Source organism: Lepidochelys kempii, chromosome 1 (assembly GCF_965140265.1).
Source record: "Lepidochelys kempii isolate rLepKem1 chromosome 1, rLepKem1.hap2, whole genome shotgun sequence".
Lineage (NCBI taxonomy): Eukaryota > Metazoa > Chordata > Testudines > Cheloniidae > Lepidochelys > Lepidochelys kempii.
In genome coordinates this window covers 47341475-47368511 of record NC_133256.1, presented here as the reverse complement: position 1 = coordinate 47368511, position 27037 = coordinate 47341475, and the positions used below count along the sequence as shown (strand labels likewise).

The following is a 27037-nucleotide window of genomic DNA, read 5'->3' as shown; positions in this document are numbered from 1 at the left end:
ATATGCCTAAATAACCATTCCAACAAAAAAAAAAAAAAAGCCCATTTCTATCTGTAACTGCCCAGAAGATTGTGCTACATCCTCCTGGGAACAGAACTGCCACAAAGACCAAATATTGGTGGCCTCCAGATTTGTTTACTGCTGCTTATATCTAGGAATGAAGCCAGACACCTTAAAAAAGGTCTAACTGGTAGAAAATATAGCTACTCATCTGCTTAGCAAGAAAGGTTGTCCTGACTACATTAGTCTGGTGTGTAATTCATTCTCTTCACTAGTTCACTACTGAAGAGAGAGTCCAGTTCCAGGTCTTTGTTTTGATATTCAAAAGCCCTCTCTAGGATTTTCTCTAGTTACCAATAAGATCACCAGTCTCTCTGCAACCATCACCTTCACAGCTAGGTTCCACTGGATCCATGCAACTGCTGATCAAGAGGGGAACTCATGAGTATAGGGGACAGAAATTTCACAGGTATTGAACATAGACACAGAAAATCACTCCTGCAATAGATGAGAATACCAAACTTAAAAACAAAACTCATCTCCACTAAGTTCTTCCCCAACAAATAATTAATCAAGATATTTTCCCTAAATGGCCGGGAATGAAGAAAGATTGTTGTTACTATTTCTAAAGTCTCAGACAGCCCTCAGATACTATGGTGAAAGGTCCATATCAGCAGATTTATTATAGTGGGGTCTACTATAGAACACCAAATCAGGAGGAGGGGGAGGTGGATGAGGCATTTCTAGAGCAAACAACATAAATATCCAAAACACAAGACCTGGTAGTAATGGGGGACTTTAACTCCCAGACATCTGTTGGAAAATGTAATATGGCAAAAAACAAAAATTTCCTGTAAGTTATTGGAATGTATTTGGGATAAGTTTTTCTTTCAGAAAGTTGAGGCAGTAACCAGGGGGACAGCCATTTTAGATTTGATTCTGACCAACAGAGAGGAATTGGTGGCAAATCTGAAGGTGGAAGGTAATTTGGATGAAAATGATCATGAAATGATCGCTTTCATGTGTCAAAGGAAAGGAACGAATTAGAGCAGCAAAATAAGGACAATGGACTTCAATAAAGGAGTCTAACAAACTCAGAAAATGTCCCATGGGGAAAAAATCTAAAGGATAAAGGGGTCCAGAAGAGCTGGCACAATGTAAACTAATCCAATGCAAAGGAAAGAGAAAAAACAGTAAGAGGCCAATATCACTCCATCAGGAGCTCTTTAATGACCTGAAAAATCAAAAAAGGAATCCTACCAAAAATGGAAACATGCAGGAATTGCTAAGGAGATATAACAAGCATATAGAGACAAAATCAGAAAGGCTAAGGCACAAAATGAGTGAAATCAAGCACAGGACATAAAAGACAGTAAGAAGAGGTTATAATTACATTAGGAGCAAGATGAAAGGAAGGGTAGGTCCTCTACTTAGCAAGGAAGGAGAAAAGACAGTTACCTTTTCTGTAACTGGCGTTCTTCGAGATGTGTTGCTCATGTTCATTCCATATTAGGTGTGTGTGCTCGCCACATGCACTGGTGCCAGAAGTTTTTCCCTCAGCAGTATCCGTAGGGTGTATGGGGAGATTTTGGCAAACCAGTAAAGAGCCTGAAACCACTATTGTTTATTGCTAAAAGCACTCATGTCAGCAGGCCGTAAATCTCAGACAATAACTGTACCGTAGGGGGAGGCCCCAGGCCATCATCCCCCGTGGGGCTAGCGGGTGGGCACTGTCTCCTCTACCCCAACCTCCAAGCATGTTTCATGCACCAAGCCCGGTGCCGCAGGTGCAGTCAACTGTTGCTCTGAGGTGGCGGCAGTTGAATGGTGCAAAGGGAACATCGTCATCACCAGCATGCCCCACGCACTCCAATAAGGCCACTGGGGAGGCAAGTGACCGTGCTGCCAAGGTGGTGCCGTAGTCGTCGATGCAGCCTCCGGTGTCCAGTTATGCTGGTGGAGTCTCAGTGAGGTACTAAGCTGCCCTTCCATGCCGGAGAAATCCCCTCCTGGTGACCATGGTGGGGCCATCGATGCCTGTGTCTGCCTGTGGCCACCCGAGACTGGTGCTTGGAGTGGGAGGATCAGTGCCAATGTCGGGGGGGACTGGTGCCAAGGGGGGGACCAGTATTGAGACGGGGAGCACTCCCACGGGGTAAGCGATGGAGATCTGCGCCAAGAGGACGAATGGTGCTGGTAATACAGAATCCAGCACCTCCCCTTAGATGATCCGTGTCGAGATGGCAGGGACCACGAATGCTGTGCCGGTGACCGAGGGTGAGCACCAGAGGATCTGGGCTGCGATGCCGGAGATCTGTGGCGTGGAGACGGAGATTGCTGCCTTGGCTAGGGGAATCGGCAGTGCTCCTCTGCCCCTTGGTGGGGTCTTAGCGGCTGGCTTGCCCTCATAGGGAGCCTTTGCCGCTTCCTGCGGTGCCTGCGGCGTGGGCCGAGGCCTCTGCTCTCTTGGTGCTAGGGGAGTTTGGGAAGGAGTTGATGTCGACATATGTTTGGGTCCCTGCCACTCCCAGGAGTTGGTTGTGGATCCTTTCATGGGCTAAGGGCCCCAACCACGAAGGCACGTCCACATGGTTCCGGAGTTCCCAGGCGGCCCAAACTGGGTCCTTTGCCCGATGCCCCATGGCCTTTCTTGCCCTGTGCCGGAGAACCATGCTTCTTAGTTTTCTTTCTGGGCACTGGTGACGGGGAGCAGTGCCAGGTGTGCACACTGGGGGTGTGCTGCATGCCGAGGTACTAGGAGTTGAGTCTTGGCAGGACGGCTTGCAAGCTGGATGGAGGGCAGCCTCCATGAGGAGAGTCCTCAAGTGAATATCCCACACTCTTTCTGAGTCCTGGGTCGAAAATGTTTACAAATATGACACTTGTCCTTCACATGTGATTCCCCCAACCACTTGAGGCAGCTGCTGTGGGGGTCACTTACAGGCATAGGCCTGTTACAGTCTGCTCAGGTCTTAAACCTCAGAGACCAGGGCATGCCCCTCCTGGGACAAAGTCCACGCGAGGACTCTAACTTCTAACTACACTTAACAGTTATTTAACATTCACTACTATAAACAACTATTTACAAGTCCTTAAGGCTCGAACTCAGAATAGATGAAACCACTAGCCCCTACTATGCAAGGAAAGGCACTCCAACTAACCACCATGGGTGGTAAGAAGGAACTGAGAGGGTGTAGGGCTGGTGGTGCCTGCTATACCGACACTTGAGTGCTACACTCAAGGGGGCGCCACAGCTGACCCTAATGATACTGCTAAGGCAAAAATCTCTGACGACCATGCATGTGGGCACACACACCTAGAATGACATAAGCAAGTACTCAAAGAAGAATATTTAGATAAATTCAAATTGCCAGTGCCTGATGAAATTCATCTTAGGGTACTTAAGGAACTAGCTGAAGCAATCATTAGCAATTATCTTCGATGGGGTGGGATCTGAGTTACCCAGGAAAGAATTTTCTGTATTGGCCAGCTGGTGAAGCTTGCCCATATGTTCAGGGTTTAGCTGATCGCCATATTTGGGGTCGGGAAGGAATTTTCCTCCAGGGCAGATTGGAAGAGGCCCTGGAGGTTTTTCGCCTTACTCTGTAGCATGGGGCATGGGTCACTTGCTGGAGGATTCTCTGCTCCTTGAAGTCTTTTAACCACGATTTGAGGACTTCAATAGCACAGACATAGGTGAGAGGTTTTTCGCAGGAGTGGGTGGGTGAGATTCTGTGGCCTGCGTTGTGCAGGAGGTCGGACTAGATGATCACTAAGGTCAGAAGGGACCATTATATCTATGAATCTATAAGTCCCAGAGGAACGGAAAAGGGAAAACATAGCACCTATCTTTAAAAAAGGGGGGAAAAAAAGGATCTGGAGAATTATACACCAGTCAGCCTAACTTGGATACTGGAAAAGATATTGGAACAAATTATTACACAATCAATTTGTAAAGGACTTAGATGATAACAGGGTTTCAAGGAATAACCAGAACAAATCATACCAAACCAACTTAATTTCTTTCTTTGATAGGATTACTGGCATAGTGGATAGGGAGGAAGCTGTAGACATGGTATAGCTTGATTTTAGTAAGGCTTTTGACAGTCCCACCTGACATTCTCAAAAGAAAACTAGGGAACTGTGATCGAGATGAAATTACTGTAAGGTGGTTGCACAACTGGTTTAAAGACCATACTCGAAAAAGTAGTTATCAATGGTTCACTGCCAAACTGTGAGGACTTATCTAATGGGGTCACAGCGCAGTCAGTACTATTCAATATTTTCATTAATGACTTGGATAATGGAGTGGAGAGTATGCTTATAAAATTTGCAGATGATACCAAGCTGAGAGGGGTTGCAAGCATTTTGGAGAACAGGATTGGAATTCAAAACATCCATGAAAAATTAGAGAACTGGTTTGAAATCAACAAAATGAAATTCAGTAAAGACAAGTACTTCATTCAAGAAGGAAAAAATCAATGGGAAATAAATGGCAGGTGGCATAAGGCTGAAAAGGATGTGGGAGTTCTAGTGGATCACAAATGGAATATGAGGCAACAATGTGATCCAGTGGCAAAAAAGGCTAATATAATTCCAGGGTGTATTGACAGGAGAGTTGTATGTAAGACACAAGAGATAACTGTCCTGCTTTACTCAGCATTGGTAAGACCTCAGCTGGAGTAACTGCGTCTAGTTTTGGGTGCCATGCTTTAGGAAAGATGTGGGCAAATCAGAGAGTCCAGAGTAGCGCAACAAAAACAATAAAAGATTTAGAAAACCTGACCTATGAGGAAAGGTTAATCTGGGCCTGTTTAATCTTGAGAAAAGAAGATTGGGTGGGGAGGGGGAAACCTGACAACAGTCTTCAAATATATTAAGAGCTGTTACAAAGAGGACGTGACCAATTGTCCTCCATGTCCACTGAAAGTAGGACAAGAAATAATGGGCTTAAATCTGCAGTAAGGGAGATGTAGGTTAGATATAAATAAAAACTTTCTAACTATGACTATATCTACACAGTAAGGTAGAGGTGTGAATCCCCTGCTCGCATACAGATAATCATGCTAGCACTCACCAAGCTAGTGTGAGTATAAATAGTAGCGTAGTTCCAGTAGCACTAGTAGTGGCAGTAGAAACATGGCTAAGGCATGCTGAATACAAGCCCATGTGAAACTGGTGGCTATGTACTCAGCATGTCTCCGCACATACCCAGTAGTTTCAGAGGGGTTTAATACATGGCACTGCTAAGCTCTGCTATTGTTACCTGTGCTAGCACGGCTACACTGCTATTTATACTCACGCTAGCTTGATAGGAGCTAGCATCACTATGTGTACATGAGCAGGGGAATCACACCCTTACTTCTTAGAGTAGGCATAGCCTATAAGGGTAAGAGAATAGGCTTCCAAGGGATTTTAAGGAATCCTCATAATTGGAGACCTTTAAGAACAGGTTGGACAAACACTAGTCAGGAATGGTCTAAGTTTACTTGGTCTTCCCTCAGCAGAGGTGGCTGGACTTGATGACCTCTCAAGGTCCCTTCCAGCCCTACATTTCTATGATTCTATGGTTTGGCCTGTCTAACCTAAACATTAGACAGTTATAAACCTGCAGGTACAACACCAAGATCAGCTTGGAAATTTGTAAGATTTTTTTTAAATATGATCTGTTTAAACATGAAAAAACTTGGACACAATGCACAATATACCTGTTTTCTTGCTAACAGAAACTATAAATCCCACTAAATCCACTTCAGCACAGGCTGGTCGAAAAGATGGATCCAACAACATGCTGAACTGCAGAGCCTTCCTTGGAATATACATCTGTAACAGCACCTCTTGCGAAGCCTGAAGAAATAGAACTTTAAATATTTATGCCATAATGCTTATATAAATTGTTTATGCTGTTAGTCTAATACATATAGTTATATATATTTACAGTTAAATGTTTTTACCTGTAGTTGCAGGTACTGAGTTTTGTTTGTGGCTGTTAACTGTACATTAACAGTGTCTGATTTGCCTTTGGATTGCGAAGCTACTAGCTGGTATATTCTGTACCGACCACCTTCTTTTAACAGGGAACATACATCCGATAATGGACGCCATATATTCAATATAATGGCTAAAATGTAAGATTAGAAAACATATTAGTATGCAGTAACATGGAGGCCTCAAAAAATTCAATTTAAGACATCCTTGGTGTAACTCTTGAATTTATAAACTCATAGATGTTAAGGTCAGAAGGGGCCATCATGATAATCTAGTCTTACCTCCTGCACATTGATGGCCACGGAATCTCGCCCACCCACTACTGTAATAGACCCTGAACCTATGGCTGAGTTACTGAAGTCCTCAAATCATGATTTAAAGACTGCAAGTTACAGAGAATCCACCATTTTACACTAGTTTAAACCTACAAGTGACCCATATCCCATGCTGCAGAGGAAGGCAGAAAACCCCCAGTCTCTCTGCTGATCCGATTCAGGGAAAAAATCCTTTCCAGCCCCAAATATGGTGACCAGTTGGACCCTGAGCATGTGGGCAAGATCCACCAGCAAGACAGACAAGAAAGAATTCTCTGTAATAACTCAGAGCCCTCCACATCCAGTTTCACTGACTGTTGGACATATTTCCTGCTAGCAGTCGCCAAGGTTGTCAATAAAAATGCTAAATAAGACTGGTCCCAAGACCAATCCCTGAGAAACTCTGCTAGTAACCTCCATCCAGACTGACAGTTCACCTTTCAGTGGGACTTATTGCTATCTCCCCTTTAAACAGTTTCTTTCCACCCTTCCATTCTCATATTAATCTCCATCTTCTCCAATTTAACTAATAATTTCCCATGTGAAACTGTATCAAATGCCTTACTGAAATCCAGGTAGATTAGATATGCTGCATTTCCTTTGTCTAAAAAATCAGTTATTTTCTTAAAGAAGGGGATTCAGGTTGGTCTGGCACAATCTAACTTTTGTAAAACTATGCTATATTTTATCCCAATTACTGCTTACCTCTATGGCCTTAACTACTTTCTCTTTCAAAATTTGTTCCAAGACCTTGCATACAATTGAGGTCAAACTAACAGGACTGTAGTTTCCTGGATCACTTTTGTTGTTGTCACTATCTTAAAAATAGGAACTACATTAGTGATTCTCCAGTCGACCTCTGAGTTTACAGATTCATTAAAAATCCTTATTATTGGGATTGCAATTTCATGTGCTAGTTCCTTTAATATTCTTAGATGGAGATTATCTGGGCCCCCTCATTTAGTCCCATTAAGCTGCTAAATTTGACTTCCACCTCTGATGTGGTAATTTCTACTTCCATATCCTCATTCCCATTAGCCACCCTACCACTACCTAAACTCTTCATTACCCTTATTAAAAACTAAGGCAAGGTATTTGTTTAGGTGTTGGACCATACCTTGATTATTAATCTTTAATCTCCACCCCATCTCAAGAGTTTAAATTGGCCTAGTATGGTGAAAACTGAAGTTGTTTACATTTTTCAATACTAACCGTTATCTTTTTCTTGTTTTCTGTAATCCACAACACGTAACTTCCATATAGTAGACACATCCCTTTTGGAGCAACCATGTTCCTCCCGTTCAGCAGACTCTATAGCCTTCTTGAATTCTGCTTCTATCTGAGCTTGCTTCTTATCATTCAACATCTGTCTGTGAGTATTCAAGGCTTTTAATTGCTCCCCACTAAGATAGCCCTGTAACCACAAAGGGCAAATTCACTCAGCTTCATGTGTCTATCAGTCAAAAAGTCTGTCATAGATTTTGAGAAAGTCTTCTCTAAATATACAAGCTTAATTTTCATTTCATTAATATAACAACAGGATTTCAGAAGTATTATTATATATTATAACACAAAGGGGCCCCAATCTTGGTTAGGCCCTCTAGGCATTACTGGAATGCAAATAATAAGCATTGTACAGCACCATAAATACACACATTTTACAAAGTCAAAGTCACAAAGTCAAAGTCTCAGACGGCATTAACTTATTACAGTCAAAAGCCCTGATCCTGCACATGCTTAGGCATGTGCTCAGCTTTATAATAGACACAATGGGACTACTCACTGCTTAGCTTGTCGCTAAGTGTCTGTGCTTGAATTAAGATTGGGAGATATGGCAAACACAGGCTGGAGCTGGAAAAGCAGGAAGATTGGGGGCAAAGACAGCAATCACTTAGGTGAAAAGTACATAAATTTTGAGGGTCACATCATGGTGTGGGTTTTTTTTTGTATTTTGTTTGTTTGGTTTTTTTAACTTTAGTAGAAAGCAAACCTGGATCAATTTCTTTTGCAAAAACATAAAATAGGACAAGGACATAAAACTATAAACATTAACTTTAATTACACTGTTTGCTAAGTTGGTGGAACTGAAAGTATAGATTTGTTTGTTGAATCTCTCTCAAACTGCTGCTCAGTTACTTCAGTGATTTTTGTATGTACCAAGTTCTTATAGAGGTCTTGTTATAATTACATTGGGGAGGGAAACACAAGCATGGCAAGAAGCACCGATTGTCACTGCACCACAAATATTTGGTAAATATTTACTCAAGTAGAAAATTTATTTAAATACTAATAATAATTAGGGCAGTCAAGCAGTTAAAAAAAATCAATTGTGATTAATCGCACCATTAAAAAAATTAATCACAATTAATCACGCTGTTAATAGAATACTATTTATTTAAATATTTTGGATGCTTTCTACATTTTCAAATATATCTATTTCAATTATAACACAGAATACAAAGTGTACAGTGCTCACTTTATATTTATTTTTTATTACAAGTATTTGCACTGTAAAAAAACAAAAGAAACAGTATTTTTCAATTCACTTAATACAAGTACTGCAGTGCAATCTCTATCATGAAAGTTGAACTTACAAAAGAAGAATTAGGTACAAAAAAACCTGCATTGAAAAATAAAACAATGGAAAACTTTAGAGCCTACAAATCCAATCAGTCCTACTTCTGGTTCAGCCAATCGCTCAAACAAATTTGTTTACATTTTGCAGAAGATAATGTTGCCTGCTTCTTGTTTACAATGTCACCTGACAGTGAGAACAGGCATTTGCATGGCACTGTTGTAGCCGGCGTTGCAAGATATTTACATGCCAGATGCACTAAAGATTCATATGTCCCGTGATGCTTCAACCACCATTACAGAGGACATGCGTCCACGCTGATGATGGGTTCTGCTGGATAATGATCCAAAGCAGTGCGGACCGACGCATGTTCATTTTCATCGTCTGAGTCAGATGCTACCAGCAGAAGGTTGATTTTCTTTTTTGGTGGTTTGGGTTCTGTAGTTTCTGCATCGGAGTGTTGCTCTTTTAAAACTTCTGAAAGCATGCCCCACACCTCATCCCTCTCAGATTTTGGAAGGCACATCAGATTCTTAAATCTTGGGTCGAGTGCTGTAGCTATCTTTAGAAATTTCACATTGGTATCTTCTTTGCATTTTGTCATATTTGCAGTGAAAGTGTTTGTAAAACAAACAGTATGTGCTGGGTCATCATCAGAGACTGGTATAACATGAAATATATGGCAGAATGAGGATAAAACAGAAAAGGAGACATAATTCTCCCCCAAGGAGTTCAGTCACAAATTTAATTAACATGTTATTTTTTTAAAGAGCGTCATCAGCATGGAAGCACGTCCTCTGGAATGATGGCTGAAGCATGAAGAGGCATATGAATCTTTAGCGCATCTGGCATGTAAATATCTTGCGACGCCAGCTACAACAGTGCCATGCGAACGCCTGTTCTCTCTTTCAGGTGACATTGCAATTAAGAAGTGGGCAGCATTATCTCCCATAAACATAAACAAACTTGTTTCTCTTAATGGTTGGCTGAACAAGAAGTAGGACTGATTGGACTTGTAGGCTCTAAAGTTTTACATTGTTTTGTTTTTGAGTGCAGTTATGTAACATAAAATCCCCTACATTTGTAAGCTGCACTTTCATGATAAAGATACTTGTATGAGGTAAACTGAAAAATACTATTTCTTTTGTTTATCATTTTTACAGTGCAAATATTTGTAATAAAAAATAATAAAGTGATCACTGTACACTTTGTATTCTGTGTTGTAATTAAATCGATATATTTGAAAATGTAGAAAAACATCCAAAAATATTCAATAAATGTCAATTGGTATTCTATAGTTTAACAGTGCAATAAATTGTGATTATTTTTTTGAGTTAATCATGTGAGTTAACTGCAGTTAATAGACCGCCCTAATAAATAATAACAATTAAAAAATTATCAATGAAAATAATTTTGTAGAGTCATATTTACAGATTTGTAAAATTTCACAGTTCACAGTTGGAGCTTAACTCCAGAGAAGAGCTGCCCAAAATTTGGAATTTTCTGTTCATAGGGAATTTCAGTATTTTGAAATTTGGTTTCAGATTCATTCAAACTGAAACCAAATATTACAAATTTTCTCATGAAAACGGCGGGTTCAAAAAAATTCTGTTTGGGAAACACTGAAACACAGTGTTTTTGAAATAAAATGTTTTTGAAACAAAACATGCTCCCCAATCCCCAGCAGCTGCCAGTGAACTTGACATAATTCACGTCAGTTTCACTGATTCCCACCACTAAATAGTAAGGCCAAAATATGAACAGACTGCAGAGCTGAGAGCCTGAGCTGAGAGCCACAGCTTGAGCCAGGGCTCCCAGGACCTCCAAGGCTCCCAGGCTCCTAGATCTGAAGCAGAAATGTTGGAAGCCAAGGACCCTAAAAACCTGGCCTGGAAGCAGACTGCATGGTAGACCTAGTTGGGTTTCTTCAGAACCCTAGCAGCCAGGGTACCTCTGGAAACGTGCCTGTGACTGAGTGAAAGTTAGCTGAACCAGACTCATTTTCACAAGAAATTTTGAGTTTGACAAACTGGCAATTTCTGATGAAACTTAGTCAAAACATTTCTGTTCAGCTCTACTCTAGAGTACATCTTTTCACACCTTATAAATCCACTAGTAAAATGTTTATTAAATTCAATAAACATCTTTTATATTTATTTTTATTAATATGTTTGTTTTTGTGGAGAACTGGGAAACTTCTGATTTATTTTTTATGAAAGAATGCCTGACTGAGTTCCTCCACCCCCTCTCATATTGTTACTCATCTCTTTAAATGAGATGTGACAGATGTGAGACCTTGGAAACATGGAAAACTTCAAAGACTATTATATTGAGATATACCAAATGCTATGGGTACATAATATTCATAGACCTTTGTATTAATAAGTTTTGTGTGTGTATCTTTATGTTCCTGGTTCCCCGCATGTGTTTCCTATGGAATATGGAATCACAGGGATAGGGGTTGATTAATGCAGAGTCCCAGTGCCAAAATAGGTAGATACCCAATCTTTAAAGCTTTTCCCCCTTGGGAAAAGTTATACTAGTTATAACTGTTTCATGAGCCCTCAGGAACAAGCCCTCAAATTATAATACAGTGACAGCCTGAATTGACTCAGAGATCCCTCACTTAATCCACAACCTTACATGAGACTGTAACCAAGGGCAAAACCCTGCTTGAAGGGTTTGAAGGACTCTGAAGACACCCTGGATTCACCAGATGGAAGATGGTTGACATCTGGTAAACTTAGCATGTACGTAGACTATTTATTGTTTTATTACATGTTCCCTCTATAATGCTTTTGTCCAAAATAAATATACTGGGCTTTGTAAAAGTTGGCTGGTCACTGGTAAATGCTGTCACAGCTCCTGGTAGAGAGCAGAACTGCAGGTGTTGGACTAAAAGTCAGACCTGCTGGGATAAGCACAGTGAACTGCCAGGGGGCTGCAACCCTAATCCTCTGGTCTGGAAGGAAAAGGAATATTGGTTCCTGTCCTTAGGCCACTAGTCATCACCTTTCTAAGACCTAAAGAGATGCCCTTGAAGAGACCACATTTCTGGAGTTACCTACAAATCTGTAGGTAACTCTAGAAATGTGACAGTTCTAACAGACCAATACTAGTAAGTGAAAAAATGCAACAAAATTTGAATCCTGCATGCCATCTTTTTAAATTATTTTAATCTGAATTCTTATTTAATGATCAGCACATTGCAGAACATCTCACAAGAAGGCAAGAGGCAATACTAATTTAAGGTCATATGTCCTTGAATCCAGCAGAAACTACTATTGAATAAAAACAATGGACATTCCACATGTATTTGAGGGTAGTATTCACAATTAATAATTACCTCCATACAACCAGGATCAGATACATTCTGAAGTGCTTCGTAAAGCTCTGCACCATCTTGCAAAGTATGAATCTGCTGTCTGGTGAGTGCACGCGATCTCAGTGCTCTTCTTTGAGGTTTGTCTGTTTAAAAAAATGTTTGATACAATCTAATAAACAACAACAACAACAACTAAAAATGTGATGTAGAAAGCTCATTTGAGTGGCCAAAGTGTCTCTGAATCTCCATACAAGAATTCACTTTTTTTAGTAATACAAGTGGCAGAAAGTCTACTATTCACTTGGATTTCAAATAGTAGAATGTGGTATAAGCTCACTGGTATAAACTCACTATAGAATCACTGGAGACAAAAATAGAAAATATCTATTAAAAAAGAAAGTCATCTTTGTCATATAAGAGGGATAAAATATTATTTGCAATTAGGTGGCTGAACTACTTTACTTTTATATTTTAATGGCTTGTGAATCTATGTCAGTGTGTTGATTCAAGACAAGTCAGGACCTCTTTGTGCAGGGTAACGAGTGTGAGGGAAAAGGAGCTGATATGTAATAATGTTATGATTACTACAGGAGCTGCTAAGCAATATTCTAAGAATAATGAGATGTAACAATTTTATAGATCCTTTATGGGACCTGGTCAGTGAAGGGAAGTTGTTGTATATTGGGTTATAAGACCTTCCTGTACAAATGTATTGCTGTAGTGTAAGAAGGGACCGCAGGAAGAACAAACAGAAAGGCAACATGTCTCCCTAGATAAGCAAACTCTTGCAAAAAAGACTTGGGGTGGCAATTGAGTAGGCCTGACTACTATAAAAAGCCAGTTAGCTGCGAACCAGCTGAGTGGCGAATAGCGGAGAGGCTAACAGAGGGAGTTTGTCTGGGAGTTCACCTGGGGAGAGCCCACTGAGGCTTTCATTGTGCAGGCTTCTCTCTGAGTAGTTACTACAACACCTGAGGAAGCTCTTAGAAGGAAGGTAGTATGGATGGTGAGCGTTCAGCTGTTGTTACCTGCACAGGATGTGACATGTTTGCCTTTCTTCCACAGGACAGAAGTGACTGTCTGTACAAAGTGCAAGCTGGTCTCCATACTGGAAAAGAAGGTTCAAGGTCTGGAGAAACAAGTGTCAACCCTGCATTGCATAAGAGAAACTGAAGATTTCCTGGACAGAAGTCAGGATATGCTTCTACGGACACAACATTCTGTTCCTGCTGCACAGCCTGCTCTGAATCGTCAGAAGGACGGTGAAGAAATCTGGCAGCATGTGACCTCCAGAAGAAGAAAGGGGAGCGTCCATGTACCAGCAATACAGATACAGGTAAGCAACCGTTTTGATGTTCTCTCTACGGGTACTAATGCGGAGAGTGGACTATCAGACTATACATCTGAGAGAAGGGAGCAGAAGGAGACTTCGACGATTCGAAGACATGAGATGCACTGTCCAAAGAATGGGGGTTCCACAACCACCGCTCCCAAGAGAGGGAGGCGGGTGGTGGTGGTTGGGGACTCCCTCCTCAGAGGGACTGAGTCATCTATCTGCCGCCCCGACTGGGAAAACCGAGAAGTCTGCTGCTTGCCAGGAGCTAGGATTCACGATGTGACGGAGACCCTGCTGAGACTCATCAAGCCCTCGGATTGCTACCCCTTCCTGCTTCTCCACGTGGGCACCAATGATACTGCCAAGAATGACCTTGAGCGGATCACTGCAGACTACGTGGCTCTGGGAAGAAGGATAAAGGAATTTGAGGCCCAAATGGTGTGCTCGTCCATCCTCCCTGTGGAAGAAAAAGGCCCGGGTAGAGACCGTCGAATCATGGAAGTCAACGAATGGCTATACAGGTGGTGTCAGAGAGAAGGCTTTGGATTCTTTGACCATGGGATGGTGTTCCAAGAAGGAGGAGTGCTAGGCAGAGATGGGCTCCACCTAATGAAGAGAGGGAGCAAGCAGGCTGGCTAACCTAGTGAGGAGGGCTTTAAACTAGGTTCACCAGGGGAAGGAGATCAAAGCCCTTAGGTGGGGAAGTGGGATACCGGGAGGAAGTACGAGCAGGAAAACGCAACAGGGGAGGGCTCCTGCCTCATAGTGAGAAAGCAGGACGATCAGCAAGTGCCTATACACAAATGCAAGAAGCCTGGGAAACAAGGAGGGAGAACTGGAGGTCCTGGCACAATCAAGGAATTATGATGTGACTGGAATAACAGAGACTTGGTGGGATAACTCGCATGACTGGATATAAACTGTTCAGGAAGGACAGGCAGGGCAGAAAAGGTGGGGGAGTTGCATTGTATGTAAGAGAACAGTTTGACTGCTCAGAGCTCTGATATGAAACTGCAGAAAAACCTGAGTGTCTCTGGATTAAGTTTAGAAGTGTGAGCAACAAGGGTGATGTCGTGGTGGGAGTCTGCTATAGACCACCAGACCAGAGGGATGAGGTGGACGAGGCTTTCTTCCGGCAACTAATGGAAGTTACTAGATTGCAGGCCCTGGTTCTCATGGGAGACTTCAATCACACTGATATCTGCCGGGAGAGCAATACAGCAGTGCACAGAAATCCAAGAAGTTTTTGGAAAGTGTAAGGGACAATTTCCTGGTGCAAGTGCTGGAGGAACCAATTGGGGCAGAGCTCTTCTTGAGCTGCTGCTCACAAACCGGGAAGAATTAGTAGGGGAAGCAAAAGTGGATGGGAACCTGGGAGGCAGTGACCATGAGATGGTCAAGTTCAGGATCCTGACACAAGGAAGAAAAGAGAGCAGCAGAATACGGACCCTGGACTTCAAAAAAGCAGACTTTGACTCCCTCGGGGAACTGATGGGCAGGATGCCCTGGGAGAACAACATGAGGGGGAAAGGAGTCCAGGAGAGCTGGCTGTATTTTAAAGAATCCTTATTGAGGTTACAGGAACAAACCATCCCGATGTGTAGAAAGAATAGTAAATATGGCAGGCGACCAGCTTGGCTTAACAATGTAATCCTTGCTGATCTTAAACACAAAAAAGAAGCTGACAAGAAGTGGAAGATTGGACAAATGACCAGGGAGGAGTATAAAAATATTGCTCGGGCACGCAGGAGTGAAATCAGGAAGGCAAAATCACACCTGGAGTTGCCGCTAGCGAGAGATGTTAAGAGTAACAAGAAGGGTTTCTTCAGGTATGTTAGCAACAAGAAGAAAGTCAAGGAAAGTGTGGGCCCCTTACTGAATGAGGGAGGTAACCTAGTGACAGAGGATGTGGAAAAAGCTAATGTACTCAATGCTTTTTTTGCCTCGGTCTTCACGAACAAGGTCAGCTCCCAGACTATTGCACTGGGCAGCACAGCATGGGGAGGAGGTGACTAGTCCTCTGTGGAGAAAGAAGTGGTTCGGGACTATTTAGAAAAGCTGGACGAGCACAAGTCCATGGGGCCGGATGTGCTGCATCCGAGAGTGCAGAAGGAGTTGGCGGATGTGATTGCAGAGCCATTGGCTATTATCTTTGAAAACTCATGGCGATCGGGGGAGGTCCCGGACGACTGGAAAAAGGCTAATGTAGTGCCCATCTTTAAAAAAGGGAAGGAGGAGGATCCAGGGAACTACAGGCCAGACAGCCTCACCTCAGTCCCTGGAAAAATCATGGAGCAGGTCCTCAAGGAATCAATTCTGAAGCACTTAGAGGAGAGGAAAGTGATCAGGAACAGTCAGCACGGATTCACCAAGGGCAAGTCATGCCTGACTAATCTAATTGCCTTCTATGATGAGATAACTGGCTCTGTGGATGAGGGGAAAGCAGTGGACATGTTATTCCTTGACTTTAGCAAAGCTTTTCACACGGTCTCACACAGTATTCTTGCCAGCAAGTTAAAGAAGTATGGGCTGGATGAATGGACCATAAGGTGGATAGAAAGCTGACTAGATCGTCGGGCTCAACGGGTAGTGATCAATGGCTCCATATCTAGTTGGCAGCCGGTATCAAGTGGAGTGCCCCAAGGGTCTGTCATGGGGCTGGTTTTGTTCAATATCTTCATTAATGATCTGGAGTATGGCGTGGACTGCACCCTCAGCAAGTTTGCAGATGACACTCAACTAGGAGGACTGGTGGATACGCTGGAGGGTAGGGATAGCATACAGAGGGACCTAGACAAATTAGAGGAATGGTCCAAAAGAAATCTGATGAGGTTCAACAAGGACAAGTGCAGAGCCCTGCACTTAGGATGGAAGAATCCCATGCACCGCTACAGACTAAGGACCGAATGGCTAGGCAGCAGTTCTGCAGAAAACGACCTAGGGGTTACAGTGGACGAGAAACTGGATATGAGTCAACAGCGTGCCCTTGTTGCCAAGAAGGCAAACGGCATTTTGGGATGTATAAGTAGGGGCATTGCCAGCAGGTCCAGGGACATGATCGTTCCCCTCTATTTGACATTGGTGAGGCCTCATCTGGAGTACTGTGTCCAGTTTTGGGTCCCACACTACAAGAAGGATGTGGAAAAATTGGAAAGAGTCCAGCGGAGGGCAACAAAAATGATTAGGGGACTGGAACACATGACTTATGAGGAGAGGCTGAGGAAACTGGGATTGTTTAGTCTGCAGAAGAGAGAACGAGGGGGGATTTGATAGCTGCTTTCAACTAAATGAAAGGGGGTTCCAAAGAGGATAGATCTAGACTGTTCTCAGTGGTAGCAGATGACAGAACAAGGAGTAATCGTCTCAAGTTGCAGTGGGGGAGGTTTAGGTTGGATATTAGGAAATACCTGTTCACTAGGAGGGTGGTGAAACACTGGAATGCGTTACCTAGGGAGGTGGTGGAATTTCCTTCCTTCGAGGTTTTTAAGGTCAGGCTTGACAAAGCCCTGGCTGGGATGATTTAGTTGGGGGGTTGGTCCTACTTTGAGCAGGGGGTTAGACTAGATGACCTCCTGAGGTTCCTTCCAACCCTGGTATTCTATGATAAGACAATGGCATACTTCCAGGCTCCAGGCCAAAGTGACACAGGTGTTTTGCCAGGCCAGAAACTAGAGATGAAAAGGACAAACAATTAAAAAGCGGTTCTCAGAAGTAGAAGAGGGAATCAATTGTCAGTGAGCTCTGAAAGGAAGACATGCTGTCAGGCTTGATGGAGGAGTCTGAAGGAGCTGGACCTTCCCAGACTCAGGTAATGGTAAATTTTAGGGAAAAGCAGGCATTCACAAAGGCTAGTTTATTATTTTTAAAGTATATTTTTCTTAAAGGCTTTTATTCTAATAAATAATATTTTGCTTAAAGGAGGATGATTGGTCTCTCATTTCCACTGTCATTGCTCCCAGAGGGCAGAGTGTCTGAGCTTAAACCAGATTTGCTGAGGCAATCATGGGTAGTTAGCAGGGGATTATTCCCCAGGGCCTGGTAGGAGAGTGGAAGAATCACTTGATTCTACCCCATGTCTTGTACTCATAAATATATATAACAAATGGAAGAAAGGGCAAGTTGAGAGTAATGCATATAAATCAGAAATTATGAATTGTAGAAAACTGATAAAGGACTCAAAAGGACACATGGAGAACTCTATGGCCAACAGAGTTAAAGACAATGAAGGAGGAGTTTTAAGTACATTAGGAACAGAAAAAACCTTAATGGAATTGGTGCTTTACTAGATAAAAATGGTAGAATTGTCAATATTAATGCAGAAAAGAGAAAAAATTTATTTTCTCTACATAGGAAAATCAGATTATATAAGTAATATCATGTGATGAAACATGTTTCATTCCAATAGTAACTTAAGAGAATGTTAAATAGGAGTTACTGCAGTTAGGAATTTTTAAATCAGCAGGTCCACATAACTTGCCTGCAAGAGTTTTAAAAGAGCTGGCCGAGGAGCTCACTGGACCATTAATGTTGCTTTTCAATAAAGCTTGGAACTTTGGAGACATTCCAGAGGACAGGGAGAAAGCTAATGTTGTGTGTTAATATTTAAAATGGATTAACAGGACATCCTCTGTAAGTATAGGCCTGTCAACCTGACACCGATCCTTGGCAAATAATACAGCACATGATACAGGACTCAAATAATGAACTGTTTTGTCCTCCTTTAATTTTTTATGGTAATCAACATGGTTTATGGGAAAAAACAGACCCTGTAAAACTAAGGTTTTGTTTTTTTACGAGATTACAAGTTTTGCTGAAGGTAATAGTGTGGATGTAATATACTTAGACTTCTGTAAGGCACAGGACTTGGTACCGTACGATTATTAAAAAAAACAGAATGACATAAAATGAACATGGCACACATTAACTGGATTCGCAAAAAGAAAAGGAGTACTTGTGGCACCTTAGAGACTAACCAATTTATTTGAGCATGAGCTTTCGTGAGCTACAGCTCACTTCATCGGATGCATACCGTGGAAACTGCAGCAGACTTTATATACACACAGAGATCATAAAACAATACCTCCTCCCACCCCACTGTCCTGCTGGTAATAGCTTATCTAAAGTGATCATCAAGTTGGGCCATTTCCAGCACAAATCCAGGTTTTCTCACCCTCCACCCCCCCACACACAAACTCACTCTCCTGCTGGTAATAGCCCATCCAAAGTGACAACTCTCTACACAATGTGCATGATAATCAAGATGGGCCATTTCCTGCACAAATCCAGGTTCTCTCACCCCCTCACCCCCCTCCAAAAAACACACACACAAACTCACTCTCCTGCTGGTAATAGCTCATCCAAAGTGACCACTCTCCCTACAATGTGCATGGTAATCAAGGTGGGCCATGTCCAGCACAAATCCAGGCTTTTTTTTTTTCCCCGGGGACAAACACACACACACACAAACTCAGTCTCCTGCTGGCAATAGCTCATCCAAACTGACCACTCTCCAAGTTTAAATCCAAGTTTAACCAGAACGTCTGGGGGGGGGGTAGGAAAAAACAAGGGGAAATAGGCTACCTTGCATAATGACTTAGCCACTCCCAGTCTCTATTTAAGCCTAAATTAATAGTATCCAATTTGCAAATGAATTCCAATTCAGCAGTTTCTCGCTGGAGTCTGGATTTGAAGTTTTTTTGTTTTAAGATAGCGACCTTCATGTCTGTGATTGCGTGACCAGAAAGATTGAAGTGTTCTCCGACTGGTTTATGAATGTTATAATTCTTGACATCTGATTTGTGTCCATTTATTCTTTTACATAGAGATTGTCCAGTTTGACCAATGTAAATGGCAGAGGGGCATTGCTGGCACATGATGGCATATATCACATTGGTGGATGTGCAGGTGAACGAGCCTCTGATAGTGTGGCTGATGTTATTAGGCCCTGTGATGGTGTCCCCTGAATAGATATGTGGGCACAATTGGCAACGGGCTTTGTTGCAAGGATAAGTTCCTGGGTTAGTGGTTCTGTTGTGTGGTATGTGGTTGTTGGTGAGTATTTGCTTCAGGTTGCGGGGCTGTCTGTAGGCAAGGACTGGCCTGTCTCCCAAGATTTGTGAGAGTGTTGGGTCATCCTTTAGGATAGGTTGTAGATCCTTAATAATGCGTTGGAAGGGTTTTAGTTGGGGGCTGAAGGTGACGGCTAGTGGCGTTCTGTTATTTTCTTTGTTAGGCCTGTCCTGTAGTAGGTAACTTCTGGGAACTCTTCTGGCTCTATCAATTTGTTTCTTCACTTCCGCAGGTGGGTATTGTAGTTGTAAGAAAGCTTGACAGAGATCTTGTAGGTGTTTGTCTCTGTCTGAGGAGTTGGAGCAAATGTGGTTATATCGCAGAGCTTGGCTATAGACGATGGATCATGTGGTGTGGTCAGGGTGAAAGCTGGAGGCATGTAGGTAGGAATAGCAGTCAGTAGGTTTCCGGTATAGGGTTGTGTTTATGTGACCATTGTTTATTAGCACTGTAGTCTCCAGGAAGTGGATCTCTTGTGTGGACTGGACCAGGCTGAGGTTGATGGTGGGATGGAAGTTGTTGAAATCATGGTGGAATTCCTCAAGGGCTTCTTTTCCATGGGTCCAGATGATGAAGATGTCATCAATATAGCGCAAGTAGAGTAGGGGCTTTAGGGGACGAGAGCTGAGGAAGCGTTGTTCTAAGTCAGCCATAAAAATGTTGGCATACTGTGGGGCCATGCGGGTACCCATAACAGTGCCGCTGATCTGAAGGTATACATTGTCCCCAAATGTAAAATAGTTATGGGTAAGGACAAAGTCACAAAGTTCAGCCACCAGGTTAGCCGTGACATTATCGGGGATAGTGTTCTTGACAGCTTGTAGTCCATCTTTGTGTGGAATGTTGGTGTAGAGGGCTTCTACATCCATAGTGGCCAGGATGGTGTTTTCAGGAAGATCACCGATGGATTGAAGTTTCCTCAGGAAGTCAGTGGTGTCTCGAAGGTAGCTGGGAGTGCTGGTAGCGTAGGGCCTGAGGAGGGAGTCTCAGCCATGCGGAACGCAATGCCATCCACCGCCTCAGAAACAACTCTGACATCATAATCAAAAAGGCTGAGAAAGGAGGTGCTGTTGTCATCATGAATAGGTCGGAATATGAACAAGAGGCTCCTCGGCAGCTCTCCAACACAAGTTTCTACAAGCCATTACCCTATGATCCCACTGAGAGTTACCAAAAGCAACTACAGCATTTGCTCAAGAAACTTCCAGAAAAAGCACAAGATCAAATCCACACAGACACACCCCTGGAACCCCGACCTGGGATATTCTATCTACTACCCAAGATCCATAAACCTGGAAATCCTGGGCGCCCCATCATCTCAGGCATTCGCACCCTGACAGCAGGATTGTCTGGCTATGTAGACTCCCTCCTCAGGCCCTACGCTACCAGCACTCCCAGCTACCTTCGAGACACCACTGACTTCCTGAGGAAACTTCAATCCATCGGTGATCTTCCTGAAAACACCATCCTGGCCACTATGGATGTAGAAGCCCTCTACACCAACATTCCACACAAAAATGGACTACAGGAGAGTGAGTTTGTGTGTGTGTTTTTTGGAGGGGGGTGAGGGGGTGAGAGAACCTGGATTTGTGCAGGAAATGGCCCACCTTGATTATCATGCACATTGTGTAGAGAGTTGTCACTTTGGATGGGCTATTACCAGCAGGAGAGTGAGTGTGTGTGTGGGGGGGTGGAGGGTGAGAAAACCTGGATTTGTGCTGGAAATGGCCCAACTTGATGATCACTTTAGATAAGCTATTACCAGCAGGACAGTGGGGTGGGAGGAGGTATTGTTTCATGGTCTCTGTGTGTATATAATGTCTTCTGCAGTTTCCACGGTATGCATCCGATGAAGTGAGCTGTAGCTCACGAAAGCTCATGCTCAAATAAATTGGTTAGTCTCTAAGGTGCCACAAGTACTCCTTTTCTTTTTGCGAATACAGACTAACACAGCTGTTACTCTGAAACCTGTCATTAACTGGATTAAAAACTAGTTAATGGACAGGTCTCAAAATGCAATGTAAACCGGGAATCATCAAATGAATGTGTTTCTAGCGGGGTCCCACAGGGATCAGTTCTTGACCCTATGCTATTTTACATTTTTATCAGTGATGTGGAAGAAAACATAAAATCATCACCAACAAAATTTGCAGATGACACAAAGACTGGGGAGTGGTATGTGACACTGGCAGGCCAGGTACCAAGGCTGCAGGCATTAGTTAAGAAATGACAAACTCATAGCTGGAGACCAGAGCAGTTCACTTATGTGTTAGTTTTGCTCAAAACAGGTATTAGTCTTATAAGAATGTGTTTAGACTCTATAGAATACTGGTAAGTTGCCGTATGCATTAATCTTATTTTGTAATGTCTGTATTCCATGCTATAAGGAAATATGTAAGTTTTGCTTTATAACTGAAAATAATTTGCTCTAAACTTATGAACTCAGATGGGAAGAGTTTCCTGCCACCATCCAGAAGAACAATCAAAATCAGATGGGAACATCGCAATACAAAGGATTAATGGCCCTATCGCATCTTAGAAACACCACATGCAAGGAAGCTGGTCTATGGACTTGGAGGCTGAATGACGGAAACGAAACAAAGACACAGGAAGATGTTACAGCTCTGTTGTTTGAACTCTGACAGGGCCAGAGGCTCTAAACTGAGAGGCAGAGACCCCCAGGGTCCGCCCTGAAATCCATCTTGAATTGACAGAGATGTAGTATCTTTAAAAATCATAGATGATAACTTATTTGTGTTTATGTTTGCTTGCTTTAGCCTGGAAATAATTCTCTTATTTCTAGTTAATAAACCTTTAAGTTAGTTTATTACAGGATTGGCTACAGGCGTTGTCTTTGGTGTGAGATAGAAGATACAAATTGATCTGGGGTAAGTAACTGGTCTCTTGGGACTGGATGCAACCTGAATATTATGTGATTTTTGGTATAAGTAACCATTTATCACTAAATCCAGTCTGCCTGGGTGGCAAGATACACTGCCTTAGACTCTACAGTGTTTCTCAAATGCAGCCACCAGGGGCTTTTCTTGCAGACACAGCCTCCTAGGCAGTGATGGGGGGAGTGGGGGGAAGCACTGGTCCCTCCCAAAGTTAAAGGGAGGAGCAGGCAGCTAGTGAGTTCCCCACCTTCCTGGGGATGTAGGTTCAGGCTCCAGCCCTGGAGTGGCAGGCAGTAGGCTCTGGTCACAGGGCTCCAACCCCAACTGCAGGGCTCACCCCCCATCGCCCCTGACCCCCGCCAGCCTGTCATGCATTCCCCTCTGTCCCTCACGTCCCCCCTACCAACCTCCCTATCCAAGGCTTAATTTGTCCCCGGGCTTGCCAGGACTGAGTAAGTCTGCTGCTGCGGAAAATGATATTTGTATATTTGTTAATATCGCTTTTGACAGCAGCAGACTTACTAGCTAGCAAGTCTTTTAACAAAAGCAACCAAAAAAGGCAAAAAAACAACAACAAAAAAGATAAGAACCAGCAGAGCACCTTATTTGTGTTTCTATTCTGTTAAGATCCTGTAAAGAAGAGAAGCAACTGTACATTATTTTTATTATTGAGTCTGCAAAAAATATTCAATAAATTATAATGATTTGGACATGTGTATGTGCATATATATTTGTTTTTCCTAAAGTTAATTAAGTATTTTAGGAAAAATTGTCAGCACAGCCACCAGCAAGAGTTGGCGGCTGCACTTTGAGGCCACCAAAAAATTTGTTGTGAGAACCCCTGGTCTAGATAATACTTAGTCCTTCCATGAGTGCAGGGGACTGGACTAGATGACCTCTCGAGGTCCCTTCCAGTCCTATGAATCTATGATTTAACTTAATAAGGTATAAGTTAAGGGGTGAGCTCCTGGAGTTTATCACTATGCGGCACGCTTTAATTATTCTCGTGGCTCTTTTCTGAATCCTTTCCAGTTTTTCAACATTTTTCTTGAATTATGGACACCAGAACTGGACACAGTAGTCAAGCAGCAGTTGCACCAGTGCCAAATAGAGAAGTATACAAACTCTGCACTCCTACTTGAGGAGTTCTTGATGATGCAAAGAAGGACCTAATTAGCCCCACTGGCCTCAGTGTCCCACTGGGAGCTCATGTTCAGCTGATTACCACCTTGACCCTGAAGTCTTTTTCAGAGTTAACTGCTTCCCAGGATAGAATCCCTCATCCTGTAAATAGGGCGTATGTTCTTAGATCTATAACTTCATTTGGCCATATTAAAACACACATTTTTTGTTTGTGCCCAGTTTACCAAGCAATCCAGGTTGTTCTGTATCAATGATCTGTCCTCTTCACTATTTATCATGTCATGCTGTCAGGAGGGGCTCACGACCCTGAGTGGCTACCTCAGGGCAGACTATCCAAAACAGGGCGGTATGTTCTATAATTAGATTTCACCAAGCAAGTAACAAATATGAACCCCTTGATTACTGTAGCAGTCTCACCGTGGAGTCACAGACGGTCCCCTAGATGATCACAGTGGTCTCTTCTGGCCTTAGAATCTACGAATCTGGTGATAGCTAGAGGCCTGAGACCAGAAGAATTCAGAGGTGCAGTTCACCAGAAATTGCGACAACCACCTCACTCAACTATCAGTGACTCTATATTTGTTTTTGTCTAATCCAAATCTACACCTCACAGGAACAAGTCCTAAATTATGTACAAAAATCTGTTAACAAGTTACAGTAGAACCTCAGAATTGTGAACACCAGAGTTACAAACTGACCAGTCAACCACACATTTCATTTGGAACCGGAAGTATGCAATCAGGCGGCAGCAGCAGTAGCAGACGAGACACAGACACATGCACACACAAATTAAAAAAAAAAAAAAAAAAAAGCAAATACAGCACAGTTAAACATAATCTACTAAAAAAATAAAGGGAAAGCAGCATTTTTCTTCTGCATAGTAATGTTTCAAAGCTGTATTAAATCAATGTTCAGATGTAAACTTTTGAAAAAACAACCAAAAATTTTTTTTTCAGAGTTACGAACATTTCAAAGTTCTGAACAACCTCCATTCTCAAGGTGTTCATAACTCTGAAGGGTCTACTGTAGTATTTCTGGTGATTATTTACACGCAATGGGGAGTAGCAGCCCATCAGAGTTGCCTTAAACATCTCAGAAATAACATTAAAAAATCAAAACTACTGCATTCAGACTTGGCAGAAAATTTTAGTAGTATCTCCCAAAGTACTTCAGGAAAACTCCTTTTTCAGCATTTACAGGAGAATCCTCTATAAACAAGATCCTTGGGTTCACACAACACATTCCTGTAACAATGAGAATACCTTCGAGAAAGTGAAACAGAAGACCTGACCTGAAGACGAGTTCTGTGTGAACTGAAAAGCTTGTCTCTCTCACCAACAGAAATTGGTCACATAAAAGATAATACCTCACCCACGTTCTCTCTCTAATATCCTGAGACCAACATAGCTACAACTATACTGCATACTTTGAAACAAACAGTTTTACCTTCATGCTGTTTAAACTCCACTTGGATTTGTGAAAACAGAGCTTCCAGGTGTTTTTGTCGATTCTCTGCATGCTTTGCAGCTTCCCTTTCTTCAGCTCGACCATTACGAAACACATATGATCCAGTTGGTACCTTTTCCACCCACTGGAATAAGAATTCACATATAAAATAAAGGCTTTTATTTATTTATTTAAAAGTGCCCTAACCCAGTCTTTTAAAATTCTATTCTCCCTCCAATAACGGCAATTTTTGGAGGCTTTTTCACTATCATCAATAAAGGGCAAAAAACTAGATTTTTTGCATGGTCTCAGATTTTCATTTCAGTTTTGAAAAATTCCCTTAACTTCTCCCTCTATTGCAATATTTTCAATTTAGGTTAAAATCTGACATTACACCTGCTAAACTGGGTTTATCTCCACCACAAAAACTTCAGGGCTGCAATGATTACCAAGTGCATGATTTTACAAAAATGGAAGAATAGGCTTATGCCGAAAATACAGCGGTGGCATTCGGATCTGTCCAAATTAGCAGCCAAAAAAAGAATAGCTTACTACCCTAGGAATCAGTTATATGAAATTGAAGATATTTGGACCCTGTTTCTTTAGGTATGTTTGAATACAAATAACAGACTGCTCAAAGAATGCCAGTTCTCCATCCTATCTAGCTGCCACATCCCACCCTAACTCCCTTCGGCTTTGGTTGACCTTCCTTCCTCCTCATGTACATCTTCTCCCATTTTACTGTTTTAATCTCCACCTTATTGTGTTCTAGTATAGTCTTGAATCTGATCAATTATAAAATTGCATAATTCTGTTGTAGCTTCCATGAAGTATATGGTATCTGGGAACATATACAAGCTATAAATAATTTGGTATTTTTTGTATTTTTATCTGCTTACTAAAAATTAATAAAGATAACTTCAAATTTCAGGGCTGTAGCTTAGTTGAGATGACAGCTACAAAAAACAGTAACTCTATCTCTGTTGCAGTTTAAAAGTGAGGGAGGAGTCAAAGACTGAAAGCAATAGTACAAATGTTTACTCATGAAGGACTGTTTGAAGAAACTGGACCTCTGAAAGGAACCATGACAACAGAAGTGCCTAGCATTATTAATGTGAAAGATGCCAGAGAGGACAGAGAGTATAGGTTGGACGCAAGGGACAGCTTTGTTTCATCTCAGAGAGAATTATTTGCAAGAAAACTAGCAAAACAAAAGGAAATGATAATAGGAAACTTCTTAGCTGAAGTTTGCTCTTTCTGCTAGCAACTGTTCCCACAATTCTGAGATATATGAATGGTTCCCCTCCTCTCTGCAGTTCCAGTGGTGATTAAAACATTGTAACATAGCCTGTGCTGACCACATTCCTTTCTCTGGCTTGCTGCCAGACTATTCATCCCAAAACTGCATAAGAACTCTTCGAATATTAGTAACAATTTTAGAGCCAACCTGGAAACTACATACACTACATTAACTGGCTCACAAACTAGAGATATAAAAATTAAATTTGTCCATTGGCTAATAAGCCATACAGGAAGAGTAGAATTGTGGAAGATGCTGCTAAACAGAAAGAAAATTATTGGATAAGAAACTCTCCATTTTGCAGCCAACTGTCTCCCACATTTCTGAGACACATGGAAAGTAGCAAGCAATGCACATAAGTAGAAAGGGATATAGAAAGACTAAGACAGGGAAGTCTCCCCTCGAAATTAAATGCCAAAATGGGAACTATTTCTGGATCACTACACGCAGCACCTTCTCTTCCAAAGGAGACCCCTGCAAAGGACAGAAATTCCGCCTTATAGAATCTAACAAAAGTTGTTAATAGAGGACCTTGTTGCTGCTCTGCAGATTTCCTCAGTGGAAGCTTAAGCTTTTTCTGCCCAGGATGTTGTGATAGATCTTGTAGACATTAATCTGATGCCTTGTATTGCTCCACCTGCATA

At 42.2% G+C, this 27037-nt stretch overlaps 1 protein-coding gene and 1 long non-coding RNA gene across 7 annotated transcripts in view; one reads left to right on the top strand and one right to left on the bottom strand.

Moving 5' to 3' along the window:
- BRCA2 (BRCA2 DNA repair associated) overlaps positions 1-27037 on the bottom strand; it is a 96876-nt gene that overhangs the window by 9201 nt on the left and 60638 nt on the right. For all 6 annotated transcript variants that reach the window (XM_073341432.1, XM_073341459.1, XM_073341451.1 and 3 more), the window contains 5 exons: positions 25094-25238; positions 12224-12345; positions 7515-7716; positions 5955-6121; positions 5709-5847 (listed from right to left, as the gene is read on the bottom strand). In XM_073341432.1, the coding sequence (XP_073197533.1) occupies positions 5709-5847; positions 5955-6121; positions 7515-7716; positions 12224-12345; positions 25094-25238 (775 nt within the window). The remainder of the gene's footprint in view (positions 1-5708; positions 5848-5954; positions 6122-7514; positions 7717-12223; positions 12346-25093; positions 25239-27037) is intronic.
- On the top strand, positions 11029-22439 carry LOC140910515 (uncharacterized). The gene is made up of 3 exons (XR_012158621.1): positions 11029-12305; positions 13268-13538; positions 22054-22439. It is a non-coding gene; the product is annotated as an uncharacterized lncRNA (long non-coding RNA).